The sequence below is a fragment of the Chionomys nivalis genome, chromosome 14 (genome assembly GCF_950005125.1).
Source record: "Chionomys nivalis chromosome 14, mChiNiv1.1, whole genome shotgun sequence".
Lineage (NCBI taxonomy): Eukaryota > Metazoa > Chordata > Mammalia > Rodentia > Cricetidae > Chionomys > Chionomys nivalis.
The window spans coordinates 7,502,012-7,519,870 of record NC_080099.1 but is presented as its reverse complement, the minus strand read 5'-3'; the positions used below and the strand labels follow the sequence as shown (position 1 = coordinate 7,519,870).

The window sequence follows — 17,859 nt, the reverse complement described above, 5'->3', positions numbered from 1 at the left end:
CTTTTGTCCTGCGTTCATTCACAAGAGCTGCCCGGACTATTGGAAAGGAGTCAGTGGAATGAGCTATAGTCTGGGAGGATTTTAGTTGCCTTCACGAAAACCCGCTCCCTGGCTGTAGTATGTTCTGCTATCCTGAGACTGGAGAGAACACACACAGAACTCAGCAAGGGTTTTCTGACTTGTCTGAACTAATAATTGCTTTAAGCATCCATAGCCTAATGTCCAATTAAAGGACACTGTTGGGGTTGGGAATATAGCTCAGTGGTGGAGCATTTGCCCAGCATGTGTGGCTCTTAGTTCAACTTCCGGCACTGCAAAAGCCAAGCAAACCAGAGAGAAAACCGTGAGAATGGTGGAGACAGACTGCAGTCTGCAAACAAGGCCTGACTCCAATTTGTCCCCAGTGGCCATTGGAGGTGAAGAGACTGGCGGCCGTGAGAAAGGAGACCACACCAACAGTCAGAAGCACGCTGGGGTAGCAAAATGTATTTCCAACATAATTAGCCAATCACAAACAACAACGGCCTGATGCGAAGGTGAAGAAGAGGCACGGGCAGGTGCCATGTCTATGTGCAGGCGGGAGACTAATTATGTCACCCACGGGTCATGCCACATGGTTACCACAGCTCACCGCAAACCCAACCAGCAGATCTAAGCTAGCCGGTTAGGTCTACCCTTTCATCCATGTCAAGTTCAAAACAAGAGTGCTAGGTAGTCGAGGCCTTCTCTGGAGAGGGTGGTGGCAAGTCACACAGGCAGGGTGGCATGTCCAGGCAGGTGCTTGGTGTCCATGAATGAGACTTAGAACACCAAGATCTCCCGGGGGGTAGAGCATTAGTAAGAGGAGATAGAATCTGGTACCTCTAGAAGACAAAGCAAACACAGCACAAAGAGGCCTCAAGTTCCATCCAGTCTCTGTCCTCATGGTCACTGCTATTGCCCCAACTGTATCCTGATGGCATTTGTTTGGGCAAGAGATTTATGGCTGTGTTTTCTCACCGCCTCTGTCTGTTTTTTTTTTTTTTTATATTTATTTATTTATTTATTTATTTATTTATTTATTTTTAGCATTTCTTTATTTTAACAAACAGGAGCCCTAGACTGGCCTCCAGTCCCTGATTCAGGATCCTAAGTACTTACTGGCTTGCACAGGTCTCGGTCAGTTTTTGCTTCCATCTCCCAGACGTGGTGGCCATCTGGAACAAAGGGCAGGAAGAAATCTGTCACTTTGTGTGGGCATAGTCTGTCTTCAAAACCTTCCAGGTGACCCAGAAACTGAAGATCAAGGAGGGGACAATGGGAAGGAATGGTGATAGTGGGGAATGATAGTGCCTAGCTGCTCAGGGTGTGGGTCAGGGCAGAGCTTTGGGCTCCCTAGACCCTTCCAGTGGTGAGCACTGTATAGTTAGTAAAGTCCAAAGACAATGTCCAGTGTAACTTCTGAGCTGGAGGGACACACACAGTCAAGAATGTTTCTAATGGTCCATCCTTGTATCCATTTTTACATACGTCCCCAGCACACATCAAGAGAGGGTTCCTACCTCAGCCTCTTCTGAGGGAGACAAAAACAGAAGAGAGATAGAGGCAGGGAAACCCTGAAACCCAGCAAGGCAAGACATGTACAGAGCCCAACTTGGCGCTGCACTTGGTGCCTTTTCCCACCAGCCTCCCTGTGTGTTTTGGGAGAGCTCAGGGCAATGCCCAAGCCTCTGTCCAGAGGAAATGCTGAGGATAAGAAAAGTCTTTCTTTGGCTATTTCATGCCACATCAGGACCTGGAAATGCAAAACACGCGGTATTTTTAACCTTAGTCCAGTGGCTGTTTGCATGTTACAAAAAAAAAAAAAAAATTTAAAAGGCTCCCATAGGCACAGTGAAAGCTCTTATTGTTCTCGGCTGGCGGTGAGGTGTGGACCCAGTGCTTAGAGGAAGGGTGTCTGCCACTCACAGGCTCTGAGTCCCCAGGCCTGCTGACAGGCCCATGACCTGGGAACAGCTGGGTGGTTCCCGAGTTGACAGATATCCATCCCAGCTTTTATCTTCTCCCAAATGAAGTCAGTTCCTGAGGTGAGCCGTTAAAATGGCTCATGCTTGGTTTCTGCTCCCAGTCCATTTGTCTGTCGCTAACCCTACATTACTGATAAATCAAACACCAGCTACTTCCCTCAGTCCCGGACAGGGGTGGGTGGAGGGTGGAGGCACAGGGTGGAAATGTGAGTCAGAGTCATCAGAGGCTCCGAGAGCCACCCAGGCTCACCAGGCCACAGCAGCCTACGAGACGCTCCAGGCCCCGAGCAAATCACCCATCAGCTGAGCCCAGGAAGAGCTCTAACTGGATTCCGTAGCCGCACCCCTCAGAGAAGACAACAGGACACTAAAAATACACCTGGCCATCCCTAGAGCATTGGAATGTCATGAGCGGTGGACCCCCTGGCCCTGGCAATTCGGGGACTTCAGCTGAGCAGAAGAAATGTTGTCACCATGTCACCACGAGGGTGAGAGGGAAGTGCCGACATGCAGCTCTCTGACCATGTGCTGGCTGTGCAGCCCTGCCGCATGCTGTGCATGTGAAGATTCGGTTTGACGTCTACAAGGCAGAGGCAGCACATTTCTACGACCTCTGCCACAGCTTCTGAAATCTCCCCGGGCAAGGCCACTCTCTGGCGGCAGAGAAACTGCAGTGCCTCTGCCTGAGTTCAAATCATGTGGCAAAAACTTAATGAAACGCACAGGTGGATTGGACACTGTGGACATGGCCGCACAAAATAAGAAAGGCCTTTTTCCTCCCTTTATCACAGCTGCCTGTGAGGAATCCTCCATCAGAGCGACTGAGGAGGACGTCGTGAGCTGCCATGACGCTGGCTAGCTCCCATCCAGCACCACGCCTACCACCAGCAGACAAGACGGAGCTCCATTCCTGTCTTCTAACTCGTACCAAGTTAGATAACTCATCGGATTCCATTTCCCATTGAAATATGGTTCCTTGCAGCCACCAAGATGAAGGGGCTGCTGTCAATCACTTCCTCCCAGGTCAGGGTATTCAAAGCGCTGGTCCCATCTGGACCTCGCTATTCCATCTGCAGGTGCCACACAATGAGCAAATTGAGTGATGGTTCTTCTTGTTCTGACACAGTTGACCTGACTTCCAAATGCACACAGGGCAGGCTGCTTCTAGCAGGAGCCCAGCAGCCCAATGCCGTGGAGATGGCCCTTTATAATCCCAAGGAAATCGTCAGAGTGTCAACTGCGAGGGGTGCCCTAGAACCAGAGGAGCATGGCATCCTCAACAAAGAGACCATGCTCAGAGCAAGTTAACACAGCCCTATTGAGAATCTAGCCTCTCCCAGCAGGGAGCCAGCCGGCCATCCTAAAAGGGCCTTTGTGTCCCATCTTATCGGGAGCTCCCTAGGCTCTCAGTAGGAAACTGTGCTCCAGTTCAGAAGTAAAAATATTCCAAATCATTAGGGAATTCCCTGCAGTGTGAGTCATCGGAAAGGCTTCCCCACCGCACCCACCCAAGGTTTCCACACAGCCAGCCTGCAGGTCTGAAGCGGCTCCACTGGCTGCAGGATGCTGCTGCCACCACAGGCCCACAGGCCAGTCACAGGCCAGGGAAGGGGCTGAGCCACTGTTTCCAGCTAAGGAGTGGAGGAGCATCCTGGGATATGTTTTCTACCTCCCCCGCTCGGTGGGGCAGGAGGTTTCACCCTTCCTGTTCTGCATCTACAGCACACCATCCTCGAGAGGGGCGGGTCCAAACATCCCAGCATGGTGAGTTAGGAGGTTGGGGGAGTACAACAGAGGCTGTGCAGAGCTGCACTGCAGAGGGGCTCTGATGTGGACAGCCTGGGACGTGTGTGGGTTCTCTAACCTTCCATGGACCATGCAAGCTGGTGTATACAGATATGTATCCCTTGGGTCCCTGCTGGGGAAACTCCTTAAGCCAATGACCTTTGAGATGCATGTTTTTCTCCAGTTAGGAGGACAGCTTTGCACTCCTCAGCAGCACCCCAAGGTATACCAAGACTGCCCAGCATTTTGGAAAACAGCCTGGTGGCTCTGGCTAGCTGAGGACAGATGCACGCCCAGGTATGTGCCAGGAGGAAGGCTCAGACACTCACAGAACCTTGTTTATGAACATTCACAATAACTTCATTCATGACGAGCACAGAGAGTGGAGCAACTCATGCCTATCTACTGGACAACCTATCTATATGGACTGGCCACATGGAGGTACTGGTCAGTCAAAGAAATGAGCAGAGCACTGGGCTCTACTACTAGGGGCATGAAAATGCCATCATGTGAAAGAAACAAGACAGCAAAGCACAGACACCATCTTGACTATACTGCCAAAAGGTATCCCAGAGGCAAATCCACAAGGTGTGCCGAGGGGGGCGGGGGGGAGCGGGCATTTGGATGGAGAGGAGAAGCGCTGATGGCTTCTCGGGCTCTTTGTGGCTAACACAGACCACCTGAAGCTTGTGACTCAGCAGCCACTCTGTCCCAGGGGAGAAAGGGGCTGGTAGTCATGGTGCCATGTGGGAGTCTGTGTGGAAGAGGATCCACAGTTAGGCAGGGTGCCAGAGGGCTGAGGACCAGGCTTGCCCTTCACAACAGGTCGCTTGGCTAACCAGCACTCTGGTCGCTTGCATGATGACCCCCCCCCCCACTTACACACACACACACACACACACCTCATTCTCTCACTGTACTCCACCCCATGAAGTCCAGCGTCTCCCACACAGCCACTCCAATGAGTACTTCCAGTCCCAGAGCGTCAAAGACACACCCATCACACCTGTGCCACTGCTCGTGGAAAAGGGACCTCTCTCGTCAAGATGAACGAACGCATCCTGGGCACAGAGCAGACAGCATAAAGCCACGGGAAGTGCACCCCATGAGAGATCTGGTTGTTTGTTGTCTGCAGACACTAGGCAGAAAGGTGAAACTCAGTGGGACTGTGAGTGTGACAGCCAAATGGGATCTTACAACACTCAGAGGAGAAGACGGTCAAGGACCAGCTGGTCATTTTAGGGACCCTGTGTGGCTTCCATCACACTGCCCAGGAAGCCCACCAGCGATACACAGCTCGTACACAGCTTGTCAGCACCAGGAGCTAAGGCAGACCCCTCCTTCCACGGAGGCCTCTGGGCAGTGTCTAATTTCTGAATGCCCAAGGTGGGTCTATCATTGCCTTTACAATTCATTTCCGCCTAAGGCTCTTAGAAATGCTGTCAGTGCAAAAGATTCTGGGTCCAGTCCCCCAGCTTCCTTTACTCACTGGGCCAGTGATTTCTTGAACCATGTAGAGCTGGGCATGTCTGTGAGGCAGAACTTCAAGGGTGCTCTCTCCCCAAATCTTGCTGAGTGACCGTGGACGGTAGCCACGTGGAGCCTTGCCTGACCAGGTCAGCACAGTGGTATTTTTATGCCCATGATGAAAACAAGCACACGCTCAGAGGGCTGATGACGTACAGAGCCCATGTGCAGACGCTGTCCTCTGATCTGGCCCAACCCAGCACCACGGCCAGGGAATTGGAAAAAGGAAAGCATTTTCCTACAGCTGGTCACCGCTTCAGGGTATGTGTAATGCCTCCAGCTGACCCTGAGACACCCGGTGAGTAAAAAAGCCCATGGAAGCTGCATCTGGGGGACTTTCAGAAGTTCTTGAGGAAGCAGAAGAGACGAGGTCTCTGTGGCCACATGGCTGAGGCACGGAGATTATAGAAGGCAGGAGACTGCCTGGCGATAGGAACAGTGGGAACTACAGTGGATGAAACATGGCTGGTTGTCTCTAACTGTAACAGCCATATGGTGGAAAGATGTCACAAAATTTGAGGTGCTCCTGCTCTTCACTGCAAGTGGCAGGGACATTCCACCTGGGGCCAATGGGGTACTCGGTCACGTCACACATGCACATACTAATATTACCGCATGCACATACACACACACACACAGACACAGACACATACCTCATGACACACTGACATACATACACATTCATCCCCATTCGGTTATACATTAAACACTGCCATACACACATATCATATACATACGGACACACATACCCCATGAAGGGACACAGCTCCATACTGACACCCTCCACTCCCTACATACTGTCTTAAAGCCATAGATCTCCCTGGAGACTGTTTCCTAGACACGGGACAGTATGCCCTTAAGTCTGCAATCATGAGCAGACTCGTACTTTAAAAAATAAAACAGAAATGAGCAAAGACTGTCAGCTATATGCACTGGAGACTGAAGGTTCCCAGCTATGTGTTCTAGCCAGGAGTGGGTGCTACCCACACAGAGATCCCTTGGAATGCATCACAATTAACATGCAGGCTGAAAGTCTGCAGAGAGTCAGAGCACATGGCCCATGAAGAGTCCAAGGTCCCCACCCCTCCCAGGGCCCTGCTGTCTTCAGCTGTCCAGAGGTTTCTCTTCCCCAGGTTAGCACCTTCTCCTCTGGCCAGCCCTGGGACCAGCTCTGTTCCCAGAGAGACACACCGTGATGAAATATCTCTGCTCCATTCTCCAGGTGAACAGGTGTCTCTTGGCCCCCTTGGCTTTCTCCTACACACATTCTCCTAGACTCAGGAGGATCCATGTCTGCCCTTCTACCCTGAGACTTTCCACTCCCACGGTCACCTTCTCTTTGGTTCTCAACAAAGCATATCACCATGCCTGTTCAAACCTCCCTACTCTGCAAGAACAGGGAAAGTCAGCTAGCAAGGAAATGCAATTCCCATCTAAGCACCTGCCTTACTTCAAAGGGATGGAACGTGCCCACCTGCCAGTTCCGCCTTCCCATGCCCATTGAAAGAAACATAGAAGACAACTTTGCACCGTTTCCCTAACTCTACCTTCTGTTTGCATGCTCCAGAATCAGCCTAACCATGCCTGTGTCCCTGCACCCACACCTTCCCAAGCAACCCAGGAAGGGTCAGCCGGGAAAGTAGATCCATGGGCAGCAGAGCATACCAGGTCTGTGCTTTGGAGACAGACATATCTCAGGGCCTCAGAGGGCAGTGGCACTGAGTGCAGAAGATGGCATGAGGAGGGTCAGGTGTCATCTATCTGTGTTGGGGTTCGGGTGTTCAGACGGCAGTTTCAATGCAGTAATAGAAGCCCAAGCAGGCTTCAATAAGGTTTTTAAACAGAGCAGAAAGTGAGTGTATAAACTTTGAATGCAATGCCAACATCCAGAGCTGGGTGGTGCTTTAGAAACCAGTACCTTCTGCTCTCCTTGGGTCACTCTCCAATGAAGAGCGAGCCTGCCTCAGGAAGATGCCTCTCGTTTTCACTGCTCAGGGATCGGGGGCTCTCATTCACATTCAAACATGCCCCCCAGGCTGCATGTCTGAAGACACAGTCATACTCGGGCAAACAGCTGGCTTGTCATCTCCCATGACAGACACCTGCGGCATTTGGAGTGAATGGGTCGAAAGTCTGCCACAACATCTGGAAGGACGTGTGGACCCATGTGAATGCCCACACACCTCACCTTCTACCCCTGCTTCCTGAGCAAATATCCTCCAAGGGTTTACATCATCCGGCAGTGTTCCCTGATACTCAGGAATAAACCTTTGACCTTCACCCTTGAAAGAAAGGCTCATTTCAACCAGTAACCAATTGCCTAACATGATGAGGAGGCCGGAGAAGAGCCGCAGCCTCTCCATTGTGGATAAGCCAGAGTCAGGCTGCTTAATGCCCTGTGGTATCAATCCCTCTCAGAGAGCATCAACGGACGACCATGGTAGGGGCCAGCCTCAGAAACCATAGGGTAACTTCCCTTAACTGCTAAGTGCAGAGGCAAAGTGAGGTGTGCATGGTGCAGGAGCTAGCCACTGGCTCCACCACCCCTACCCAAGTCCCTGCAGCAGAAACGCCCCAACTCCCACGGCCTTCCGGGCAGGGGAACCGCTCTGATGGATACACAGAATCTTTGAGTCATTGAACATTGTGCCCGGAGCACTGGATGGTGACCCACAGAATAGCAGGGTACCTGTGACACAGGCATCCTGCATCGATCACACAGGGAAGTAACATTAGAACACAACCCTGGCTGTAGTCCCAATTGCCTGACTCAACAATGGTCACAGCCACAGGGGTGGCCTCTTCCAGAGAGGGTAACAACTGCCCAACTCGCAGCTTCCACACAGCTGTGGCTCCTCGCACCCCAGTGTGGTCCTCCTGCAAGCAGCAGTTTAAAAACAGAACTTTAAAATGGACCAGACATACTATCAGAAGACAAGAGTCCAGTTCTGCTATTAATTCAAATTAAATTTAGTGGTTTCTCAGAAAGAAACAACTAGAAAAAGTTAGTCTCTACATACCTCACATGGTATGGTAGGTTAGTGATGGCATTTGCTTAGAAAACCAACTGTAGAGGAAGAGAATTATGCAGATGTTGGTTTCCTTCCTTCAGAAAAATACCATTTGCATGAACACACCTGAGTGGATACGCAAATAATCTAATTATAAAAAAACGAAACAACAAACATCGTCTAGACAAAGAACTGCAGTGTTCCCACATGCCAAAGCTCACAGTGCTGTATGCATTGGTGATAGCTACTCATGTATTGCATGCCTTATGCATACTAGAGATCACCTGCAACCTGGGAGAGTAAGTCAGGGAACCAGCATGCAACCTCGTGGGCTTAGCTTGAAGGCAGGAACAATTGGTGAAGTGGGGGCTTGTGGAGGGCTTCTCACTTAGTAGGCAGAAAGGTGAATCTTGCCACTGCACCCTTATTGCTGCACCATGCCAGGCTCTGACCCAGCTGCCTGCTATTGGCTGAGAACTGCCAAGTCTACAGCTCTGATCAGTTCTCCAATGTGGGAGGCACCATCCTAGGCTTCCCCATCCTGAAGAACTACAAACAGGCAGGAAAGCTGTCTGGATCCTGCTTGTGACAAGGCCGGATTGGGGGGGGAGGCATGGCTGTCCTCGGTTTGAGCACAGAGATGTACTCTGTGCAGAGTGCAGGCATTAAGTCTGTGCTCCTCGTCCGACAGGGAGGTGTACCCGAGGTTCTGAAGGTCAAATGGTTTCAGAATGAACCTCCCCAGAGAAGGGTGTGGGCACTGCTAATTTCTCTTTATCATTGTACTTAGTTGGGTTTTCTTTATAATTTAAAACATATTTTCCAATTATATGCACGATTACAGAGGCGAGCTGAGTTAAATCTGAAAGCCTATGTTGATTGAAGTGCTTAAGTTTCCTGTGAATGGCACAAAATCAAGATCCCATTATGGAGGCTATTGAATGACTCCATGCTTTCTGGTGATTAGGGTAAGTACCGACTGACCACCTGCAAGAAAACTCCAGTGGGTAAGTAAGAAAGGAGGAAAAGTCTTTAACACTCCCGCCTTGAGTAGATGCAGCCCGGGCTGCCCATGTGGCATACCTGAGAAATGCCATCTGGAAGACCTGGGTCCAAAATTCAAAACGCCATACAGCGTTTGTAGAGGAGGACAATTGAGGACCTCTGGGTCAGTGCACACCTACCCACAGCCACCCGAGAGGCTCATGCCGAGCTTACCCCTTGTTCTTTAAAACTGAGTATCAGTGGACTAGGGTCTTTCTATTGTGCCCAGCAGCCTCTTTGGTCAGCACAGCTCTACCAAGTTGCTGCCTCCATCTGAAGTCAGAAAGGGTCCCCACTGTTCCAGAAATGATAAGCAACTGGCCCAGTGTCCAAATGAAGTGACCTGGGCTGCCCTCTTGGCCCGTGGATTACACAGACACAATGGCTCCAGATGTAAAGAAAATACACAGCTCACACAACTCTTCGGGACATCACCCTTTCTGATTCCCAATATCTGCAATTAATAAGATATTTCCATTATGAAACAGTGTGAGAAGAAAGCTATAGCTGAGACAGTGCCTGATGTGAGATGTCCCTTAGCGTATGTGTTGATGAATAAAGCTGTTTTGGCCAATGGCTTAGCAGGGTAAATGCAGACAGGAAATCCAGAGATATAGAAAGAGAGTAGGCAGAGTAAAAGAGATGCCATTAGCCACCGAAGGAAAACATTACCAGTAAACCACAGCCCCACGGTAATATATAGATTACTAGAAATGGGTCAATTTAAGATGTAAGAGCTAGTTAAAAATACACCTGAGCCATTGGTCAAACAGTGTTTTAATTAATATAGTTTCTGTGTGATTGAGTCTGATCGGCCGGGATACAAAACTGCTGTCTCCTTCTATAAGTGCCAGTATCATGTTCTGTCTTCTCGTGGAGATCTTTATAGGGTACAGGGGTCCATGGAGATGGACGGACACTCACACACATGGCTGTGGCACTGAAGGTTCCAGTGACAAAGAGAGTACCGTCCTGGGCTGTGATGTCCATGATATGGACACCAAGAAGGTCAGCAGGTTCATACTTAAATCCACTATGGTACTAACTGGCACTTGCTTAGGGGACTGACTTCCTAGAGAAGTCAAGTGAGGTCTCCCTCACGAAAGGGAAATGGGGAGGAGGAAGCCAGGAGGAAGGGCTGGAAGAGCAAAAAACAGGTGCCAGGCCTGGTCTCCACTCTAGGCAACCAGACGACCCCAAGCAAGTACCTTTGAAATACCCAGCCTTCAGGCTTCTTTAACTCCAATCTGGGACTGCAGATGCCAAGGGGAGCTTTCATCTGACTTTCAGTAACACAAAACCGCAAAGGGGATGCAATCACAGGCTATACAGAGCCTGGTGACTGCCCATGCTAAGACCAAACACCCTTCTGCAAACGGATCATGCAGGTGGAGAATCTATATCTTGCTAACCAGGAGCCAGTTCCCATCAGCACCCAGAGCAGGAGCTCACCCATGATCCTGGATAACATACCTGGAGCTTTCTCCACAAAAATGACCTTCGAGTCTTGCAGAAAGTTATGGCCAGACAACACCATCTTCTTGCCGCCAATGACTGGGTAGCTGTCGGTGCTCTGCTTCTCCACAAGGGGCAGCTCCTGGGCCGACCGCTGGGCTGTATCAGAAGAGGTCATAGTTGTAAAACAGTCTTTCCTGCCTGGAGGAACCCTGGCTGGAATGCTGGGCCCTGTATGCTGCCGTTCGACATATGGGACTGACCAAGCCCTAAACTTTGTAGAGGGTCTCAAACTGTGTTATGTGGACTACCAGAGATGTGCTGCTCCAATTGGTCAGGAGTATAGCAGCACCCCATCAGGACATGGTCCACGGTAGAATGGAACACTATCTTCAGAAGCTGCTAGCAATAGGATCGGAGATTCCTAATGCTGGTTCCTGGAGTGGGAGGGCAGTGAGACCCTCAGAAGAGCTGGATAGGAAAGCTGGTTCTAGTGTTAGACTGAGCCTGGGGGCAGGGGCAAAGTGGAAAGCTTGACAGGTATCATGAGGGGCCACATGGAATATTGGCAGCTTCAAGAGGGCAGTAGATGCAAGGGAGGCTGCAGAGGCCTGGAGAGAGGCGTGACGTTCTAACATCTGTGTCAGATGGGTGACCTTGACTACCTTGAGTCACACAGTTCAGGGCAGCGAAGAGTTCATCTCACAGAGAAGAGGATCAGCCTTATAAATTTGTGTCTCCAGAGGCTTGAGAGAGAAGGGGCAGAGGGAAGAGCCACATGGATTCAGTTTGTGTGACTGTGGAAGGTTCCACTTGTTTCGGGGGAAGCAGGGATTAGCTGGACACATAGGTGGACCTGCTCTACAGTCCGGGGGCCACTGACAGTGGGGTGTGTAGAATAGGGAGTTAGCATGGAACCAAAGACCCCACAGTGGGAGTCTCTTAGGAGACAAAGCCAGGAGAGCTGGGGAGGGGCAAAACAGTCTGAAGGCACCAAAAATAAGCAGCAAGGGCTGGTAGAGACTATGTCTCTCCTCAGAGGTCTGGCTGGTCCCATATGAATCCAGTTCTCAGCATGCAGGGAAGTAGACAGGATGGGAACCAACAGGTTTGCAGTGACCAGGCTCGTTAACCAGAAACCAGCCAAGCAGAGCATAAGAAGGCAATAGCCATACCTGTTGCTGGTCTGGTGGCCACCACCCATATTAAAGGCAAAAATTTGGTACCACCAGGGAAGATAACCGTAGAGAATTTACAAAATTCATGTTTGGGACATGGCGTACAGTCTACTAGCAGATCATTGGTTTACCATGCATGGAGCTCTGAGTTCCATCCCCAGAAGTGTGTGCATGTGTGAGCATGTACACACACACACACACACACGGACTGGGGAGATGGGAAAAGTAGAGAAGAGAAGGAGAATAAGGGAGATGCAGGTAGCAAAGAGAAGGGGGAAAAGAGGAACTGGGTAGAAAAGAGAAGAAGAGCAGAACGCAGAAGAGGAAAAGGAAAGGATAGGGAGGAATTGTTTCCCCTTGCCCAGTCTGGTGACTGCAAAGCCAAACTTCCTTTTCCCAATTTCCCCCCAAATAAAGAGGGAATAAATGTAGATACAGTCAACATGACTGCTTCATGGCCAACTTTTTTTTTTTTTTTTTTTTTAATGTCTGTAGTTGCCAGGGACAGGAACGTTGTGTACTCTGGTCAGGTACTAACCAGCTTCATGTGGGATATGTACCCCAGCCAGACACCCTTATGGTGATGCAGCAGTCAAGTGGGCTGAAGCAGACCTTCGATGGCACAGTTCAGTTCACGAGTTATAACTACAGCTCATTCTACTTCTACTTACAGCACTCGATGGGGTTTGAGGCCACCTGGAGAGACAGCGTGCGGCCATTGGGCTGTGGGATGTGAACGCGGAAGACCAGCCGCACCCTGGTGTTCTTTCTCCCGATGTCTGTCTCCCCTTTCCTCAGCTCTATGTCCGAGTTTCTGAGCTTCAGGATCCCAGCACAGTCAATGCTGCCAGAAACAAAAGCCATGACTTGTCTTTAAATCTCAGCACCGAATATGAGATGCATCAGCCATCTGGCTGCCAGGCCAAAAGACTTAGCCGTCCTAGCCTGTTCATGCTGTGCAGGCCTCCTTGAGGAGAAGCCTATGGGAAAGATTACAGCATCTATGCATGTCAGAGGATGGGAACTGAGCAGTTATGTAGACCATAGTCTCCACCTGGGGCCCCTGGAGACCAGACAGTCGCTGTCCCAGACATCACAGACACTCCAAAATAGCTCTGAGAGGAAAAGCCTAGAAGGGTGTGCCTTTCTGTGTGTCCTGCAGTGCTCTGCCTTCCTTTGTATCCTGCAGTGCTCCACTCCCTACGTGTCCTGCAGTGCTCCGCCTTCCTTTGTATCCTGCAGTGCTCCACCTCCCTGTGTGTCCTGCAGTGCTCCACTCCCTGTGTGTCCTGCAGTGCTCCGCTCCCTGTGTGTCCTGCAGTGTCCCGCCTCCCTTTGTATCCTGCAGTGCTCCACCTCTGTGTGTCCTGCAGTGCTCCATCCCCTGGAGACCAGACAGTCTCTGTCCCAGACATCACAGACACTCCAGAACAGCTCTGAGAGGAAAAGCCTAGAAGGATATGCCTCCCTGTGTGTCCTGCAGTGCCCCACCTCCCTGTGTGTCCTGCAGTGCTCCACCTCCCTGTGTGTCCTGCCGTGCTCCACCTCCCTGTGTGTCCTGCCGTGCTCCACCTCCCTGTGCGTCCTGCCGTGCTCCGCTCCCTGTGCGTCCTGCCGTGCTCCACCTCCCTGTGCGTCCTGCCGTGCTCCGCTCCCTGTGCGTCCTGCAGTGCTCCGCTCCCTGTGCGTCCTGCAGTGCTCCACCTCCCTGTGCATCCTGCTGTGCTCCACCTCCCTGTGTGTCCTGTCATGCTCTAGCCAATGTATTCAAGGCCTGAAATATTATTCTCTTTGTTCACTTTGATATCTTTTATGATTTGTAAAACTTGTCTTCTAGGGTTTCACATAATTTCATTTTACTTCATAATCTCATTCAAATCTAGAGTCCAGTAAAATGTTCCAAATATGACAAAAATCTTGATATAATAAAACCAGTACCTTTCCTTCCCCCATACAAGAAGAGAATAAGTATGTGCCTCCCATGCCAAGCAGTTGTATGGGGCCCTGTAGCTCAGCACACACACACACACACACACACACACACACACGTAGCCTTTAGAGTATGTCTTGCGTTATGTGGCTGTGTTAGCTGATGGCTGCTCCCTGGTCCCCTGCTGGAGCATGCTGTGTCACAGTGGCCCCAGCAGCTGTGGCTGAGCCTGGCTCCTCCGAGATGCGCTGGCTCTGTCCTGTCCTTGGGAAGTTTGGATTATACAGTTAGAGAAGGGAACCTAGGGGCTGACAGTGAAGTCCTGATCAGTAAAGCCCTGGGATCCCTGAGAGGATGATGCACACAGAGAGCTCACCCTTTGCCATGGGCTTAGAAGGCTTAACGTTATGAAGAACTTATCAACACACACACAAAGTACTGCGTGATACAACCACACTAGCTGCCTGTCTTCTGCCCTTCCCTCCCCATGCTGGCCTCCTCATGTGTGAACACACACCCCAAATTCACCCATGCCCATAGCCTTTGCATGTAAGGCTCAGGCTTTCACACGGCCTACATGTGTGCTGTCATCCGTCCCCAGTCTGGGGTCCCGGTTCAGTGTAACTCCCATGAGAACTACCAGAACACAAGTTCTCTCTGCTCCACTCACAGTTTGGGGCCCTCAAAACGTCATACTATGTGATGTGCTCTAACGAATTCCTTTCTAAGCTAACTGTGTGCCGTATGGGCTTTGTGCACCAGAGCTGGCCACATCAGCCACATTGGCAACTTTCACTGAAAACACAATTCAGAGGTGTTGCCCTCTCTACCTTTTCGGTGTTTATCTCAACCTTTTCTTGAATGAGCGCGGCTGCATTCAGAAGTAAACAGGTGCTGTGCTTAGGCGCCAAATGCAGGCGCTGGGGGTAGCGTTTACAGCTCTGTGACCAAGACAGTTCTCATAGGTGGCACACTACATAGCAACTGAAAACCCAGAATGAAGCAAATCTGTTGTCGCAAATAATTGTAAAGTTCCTTCAGGTCTGAGCTACAGGGCCTGGGGCCTGGGAGCAGAGCCCTGGGAGCTGGGACAGAGCACGGGAGCTGGGGCAGAGGGCGGGAGCTGGGGCAGAGCGCGGGAGCTGGGGCAGAGCGCTGAAGCTGGGGCAGAGGGCGGGAGCTGGGGCAGAGCGCGGGAGCTGGGGCAGAGGGCGGGAGCTGGGGCAGAGCGCGGGAGCTGGGGCAGAGCGCGGGAGCTGGGGCAGAGCGCGGGAGCTGGGGCAGAGCGCGGGAGCTGGGGCAGAGCGCGGGAGCTGGGGCAGAGCGCGGGAGCTGGGGCAGAGCGCTGAAGCTGGGGCAGAGGGCAGGAGCTGGGGCAACAGTGGGAGCCTATCCCCAAGGGAGCCCCACTCAGCTTACATGGCTCGCATGTTATTTTCCGGAAGTAGAGGGATCTCCAGGACTTTGGTGTTGGACAGGATGGCTTCGTGGCTGGTGGTGGAGACAGTCTTCCCCGTGATCCGGTGGACCTGGTAGAAGGCGTGGGGCCGCAGCAGGCGATCATCGGCCGTCCCAATGAACAGCTGTAGCGTGAGCGGCTCGTTTTCCAAGTAACCGTGTAGCTGGCAGGAAAACAAAGAACTCCCAGTGAGCTCCATGCACAGAAACAGTGGGGTCCATTCGTCAGCAGGGGAAAGCTCAGAAGGAAAGCTGTGCTCAGTGCCCCATGCCCAGTCCCTCAGCTTCGTGGGGTGTAATATCAGTACTTCTTAAAATTATAATACAAAATCCAGCAAGGCACAGTGGTGCACACCTTTAATCCCAGCACTTGCGGGTCAAAGGCAGGCAGATCTTAGTTCACAGGCAGCCAGAGTCTATATAGAGTGTGTCTGGACAGCCAGAGCTACACAGTGAGATCCTATCTCAAAAAATAAAAATAAGATAAAACCTCACTATCCTAAAGGCCCTGGGAATCTAGATTAGAATTTGAACATTCCTGGTCCTATCTTCAAACAATCATAACACATGTTTATATACATGCATCAGTGTACAAATGCACTCCTCACACATGCCTTTGAACAGGTATAACCAGACAGGCAGTGTGCACATGAGCTCACATGCATGTCTAGAGGCAATGTGCAAATGTGCACACATGTACACCATCACACACACTCCCATAAAACATTGTGTGTACATCATATGCAAAAGTTATATACAGTTCAAACAAGTGCAATGTTACAAACACACACACACACACACACACACACACACCAAACTGTGTCTAGGCCATCCTCTCATGGCTGCTCTGTGTACCCCTCCTTCAGAAAGAGGTAACAACAAACATCCTATCGATGCCAGTTGCTCTGCTGCCCCACAGCTGGCTCGTCAGGAAGACAGAATATCTTGCCATCACTGATAAGACACAGAGAAACTGCCCATGCTCGTAGCCACTATCCTTCCTACCATATCTGCATAAATCAAACCAGGACAAGAAAACTAGATGCTTCTTGCAGGCCATGGATGGGTGGCCTACATTTCAGGGGACAACCATAATGTGGCCTTGTGCTAGAAAAAAAGCCATCCTTCAATATAAATGACCAGAGTTTAGAAGTGGGGTCACCACAGGTATCAGCTTTACTTTCCTTTGTCCCCAATGCACCTTCCCTCCCTCAAGAGCTCTGCATTAGCCCTGTGTGTGCCATCTCCAGCACTGCCTTTGGTCATCAGCTAACGAATGTCATCCTCGTGGAGACTGTGGCCAAATGGGGGCCCTCTGTGCTATATCACAGGGTGGGAAGATGCCCCCAAGGCTCTGTGAGGACAGGGGAGGTCTGGAGGACTCAGATACCACCAGGCCTGGAACTGCTTGGTCCTGTAGGGCAAGCTCACTCTCCTACAGTTCTTCTGCTCTCTCTCGTCTCTTTGAAAATAGCAACCGTGATACAAGTCATTCTCTTTTCAGACAAGTCACAGTCACAGAATGAGCAAGAACACCAATGTCACAACTCAAAGTCCATCAGGCCAGGAGCCCAGGACCTACAGCCTCCACTCAAACACATGATGAACAATGAGGCATGATGCGAGCAGCCCAGACAGGTGCGGGTGATGTGCCAGCACAGGGTGATGCTGGTCCCAACCACAGAGGATCCTGGGATAATGTGTGAGACAGAGAGACTCACACAAGCTGAGGGAAGTCGATCTTCAGCAAGGCTTTGGCTCCTCCTCACCCCTAGCAGCTCTGCCCCCTCCCAGTCATTCTATTCAGAGTATTGAGATCTGCCCACCTCATGGGCCATGCTTACAATGTCCCATAGTGCCCCACTATCCTGAAAGAAGCCTGGACTGGATGACATACACTGCGGGATGCAGGGGGCACCTGTGCTTGCAATGAGCATCGAGGCTCTAGTCTATGATAAAGTACAGCCTCCCCTAGTCACTGTCACCCACTTCACCAAGGGCTAAGACTGGGGCCCTTCATGGAGGCCACAGGAATAGCCTGGCCACAGTGGAGTAGAGAGGCTGAGGCCTGAAACACGGAACTCAGAGTCAAGAGGGACATGTAGATGGGAACCTGAAATGAGTTGCTGGAGTGTAGGGGTTTGGTTTCAGCACCCTCAAACAGGAGGGCTATGAACACCCATCTAGAGGGCAGCCAGCAGTCTCTGAGGATCATGAAGCAATGAGGAAGAAGCTCTGTGATGAAACAGACCTAACGGAAAAAACCTCAGCACAAGAAACGGATCCACAGATTCCTTCCAAAGGACAGGGAGGCAACAGGGAAGAGAGGGAGTCCAGGGGACTCCAGGCTCTACCCACCTACCTCTTGCCTTTCCAACGTAAGCCTTACAGGCTCTTAGAGGGGTTGTGCCTTTCATTTTAAAACATTGGGAAGGAAACAAAGAAACCCAGGAATGGGAACAAGA

At 51.0% G+C, this 17,859-nt stretch overlaps 1 protein-coding gene across 3 annotated transcripts in view; it reads right to left on the bottom strand.

Annotated features, from left to right (window-relative positions):
- The window catches only part of Nfatc1 (nuclear factor of activated T cells 1), a 110,469-nt gene that overhangs the window by 49,531 nt on the left and 43,079 nt on the right, over positions 1–17,859 (bottom strand). For all 3 annotated transcript variants that reach the window (XM_057788747.1, XM_057788749.1, XM_057788748.1), the window contains exons 4-7: positions 15,356–15,558; positions 12,678–12,850; positions 10,847–10,987; positions 1,141–1,196 (exon numbers count right to left, since the gene is read on the bottom strand). In XM_057788747.1, the coding sequence (XP_057644730.1) occupies positions 1,141–1,196; positions 10,847–10,987; positions 12,678–12,850; positions 15,356–15,558 (573 nt within the window). The remainder of the gene's footprint in view (positions 1–1,140; positions 1,197–10,846; positions 10,988–12,677; positions 12,851–15,355; positions 15,559–17,859) is intronic.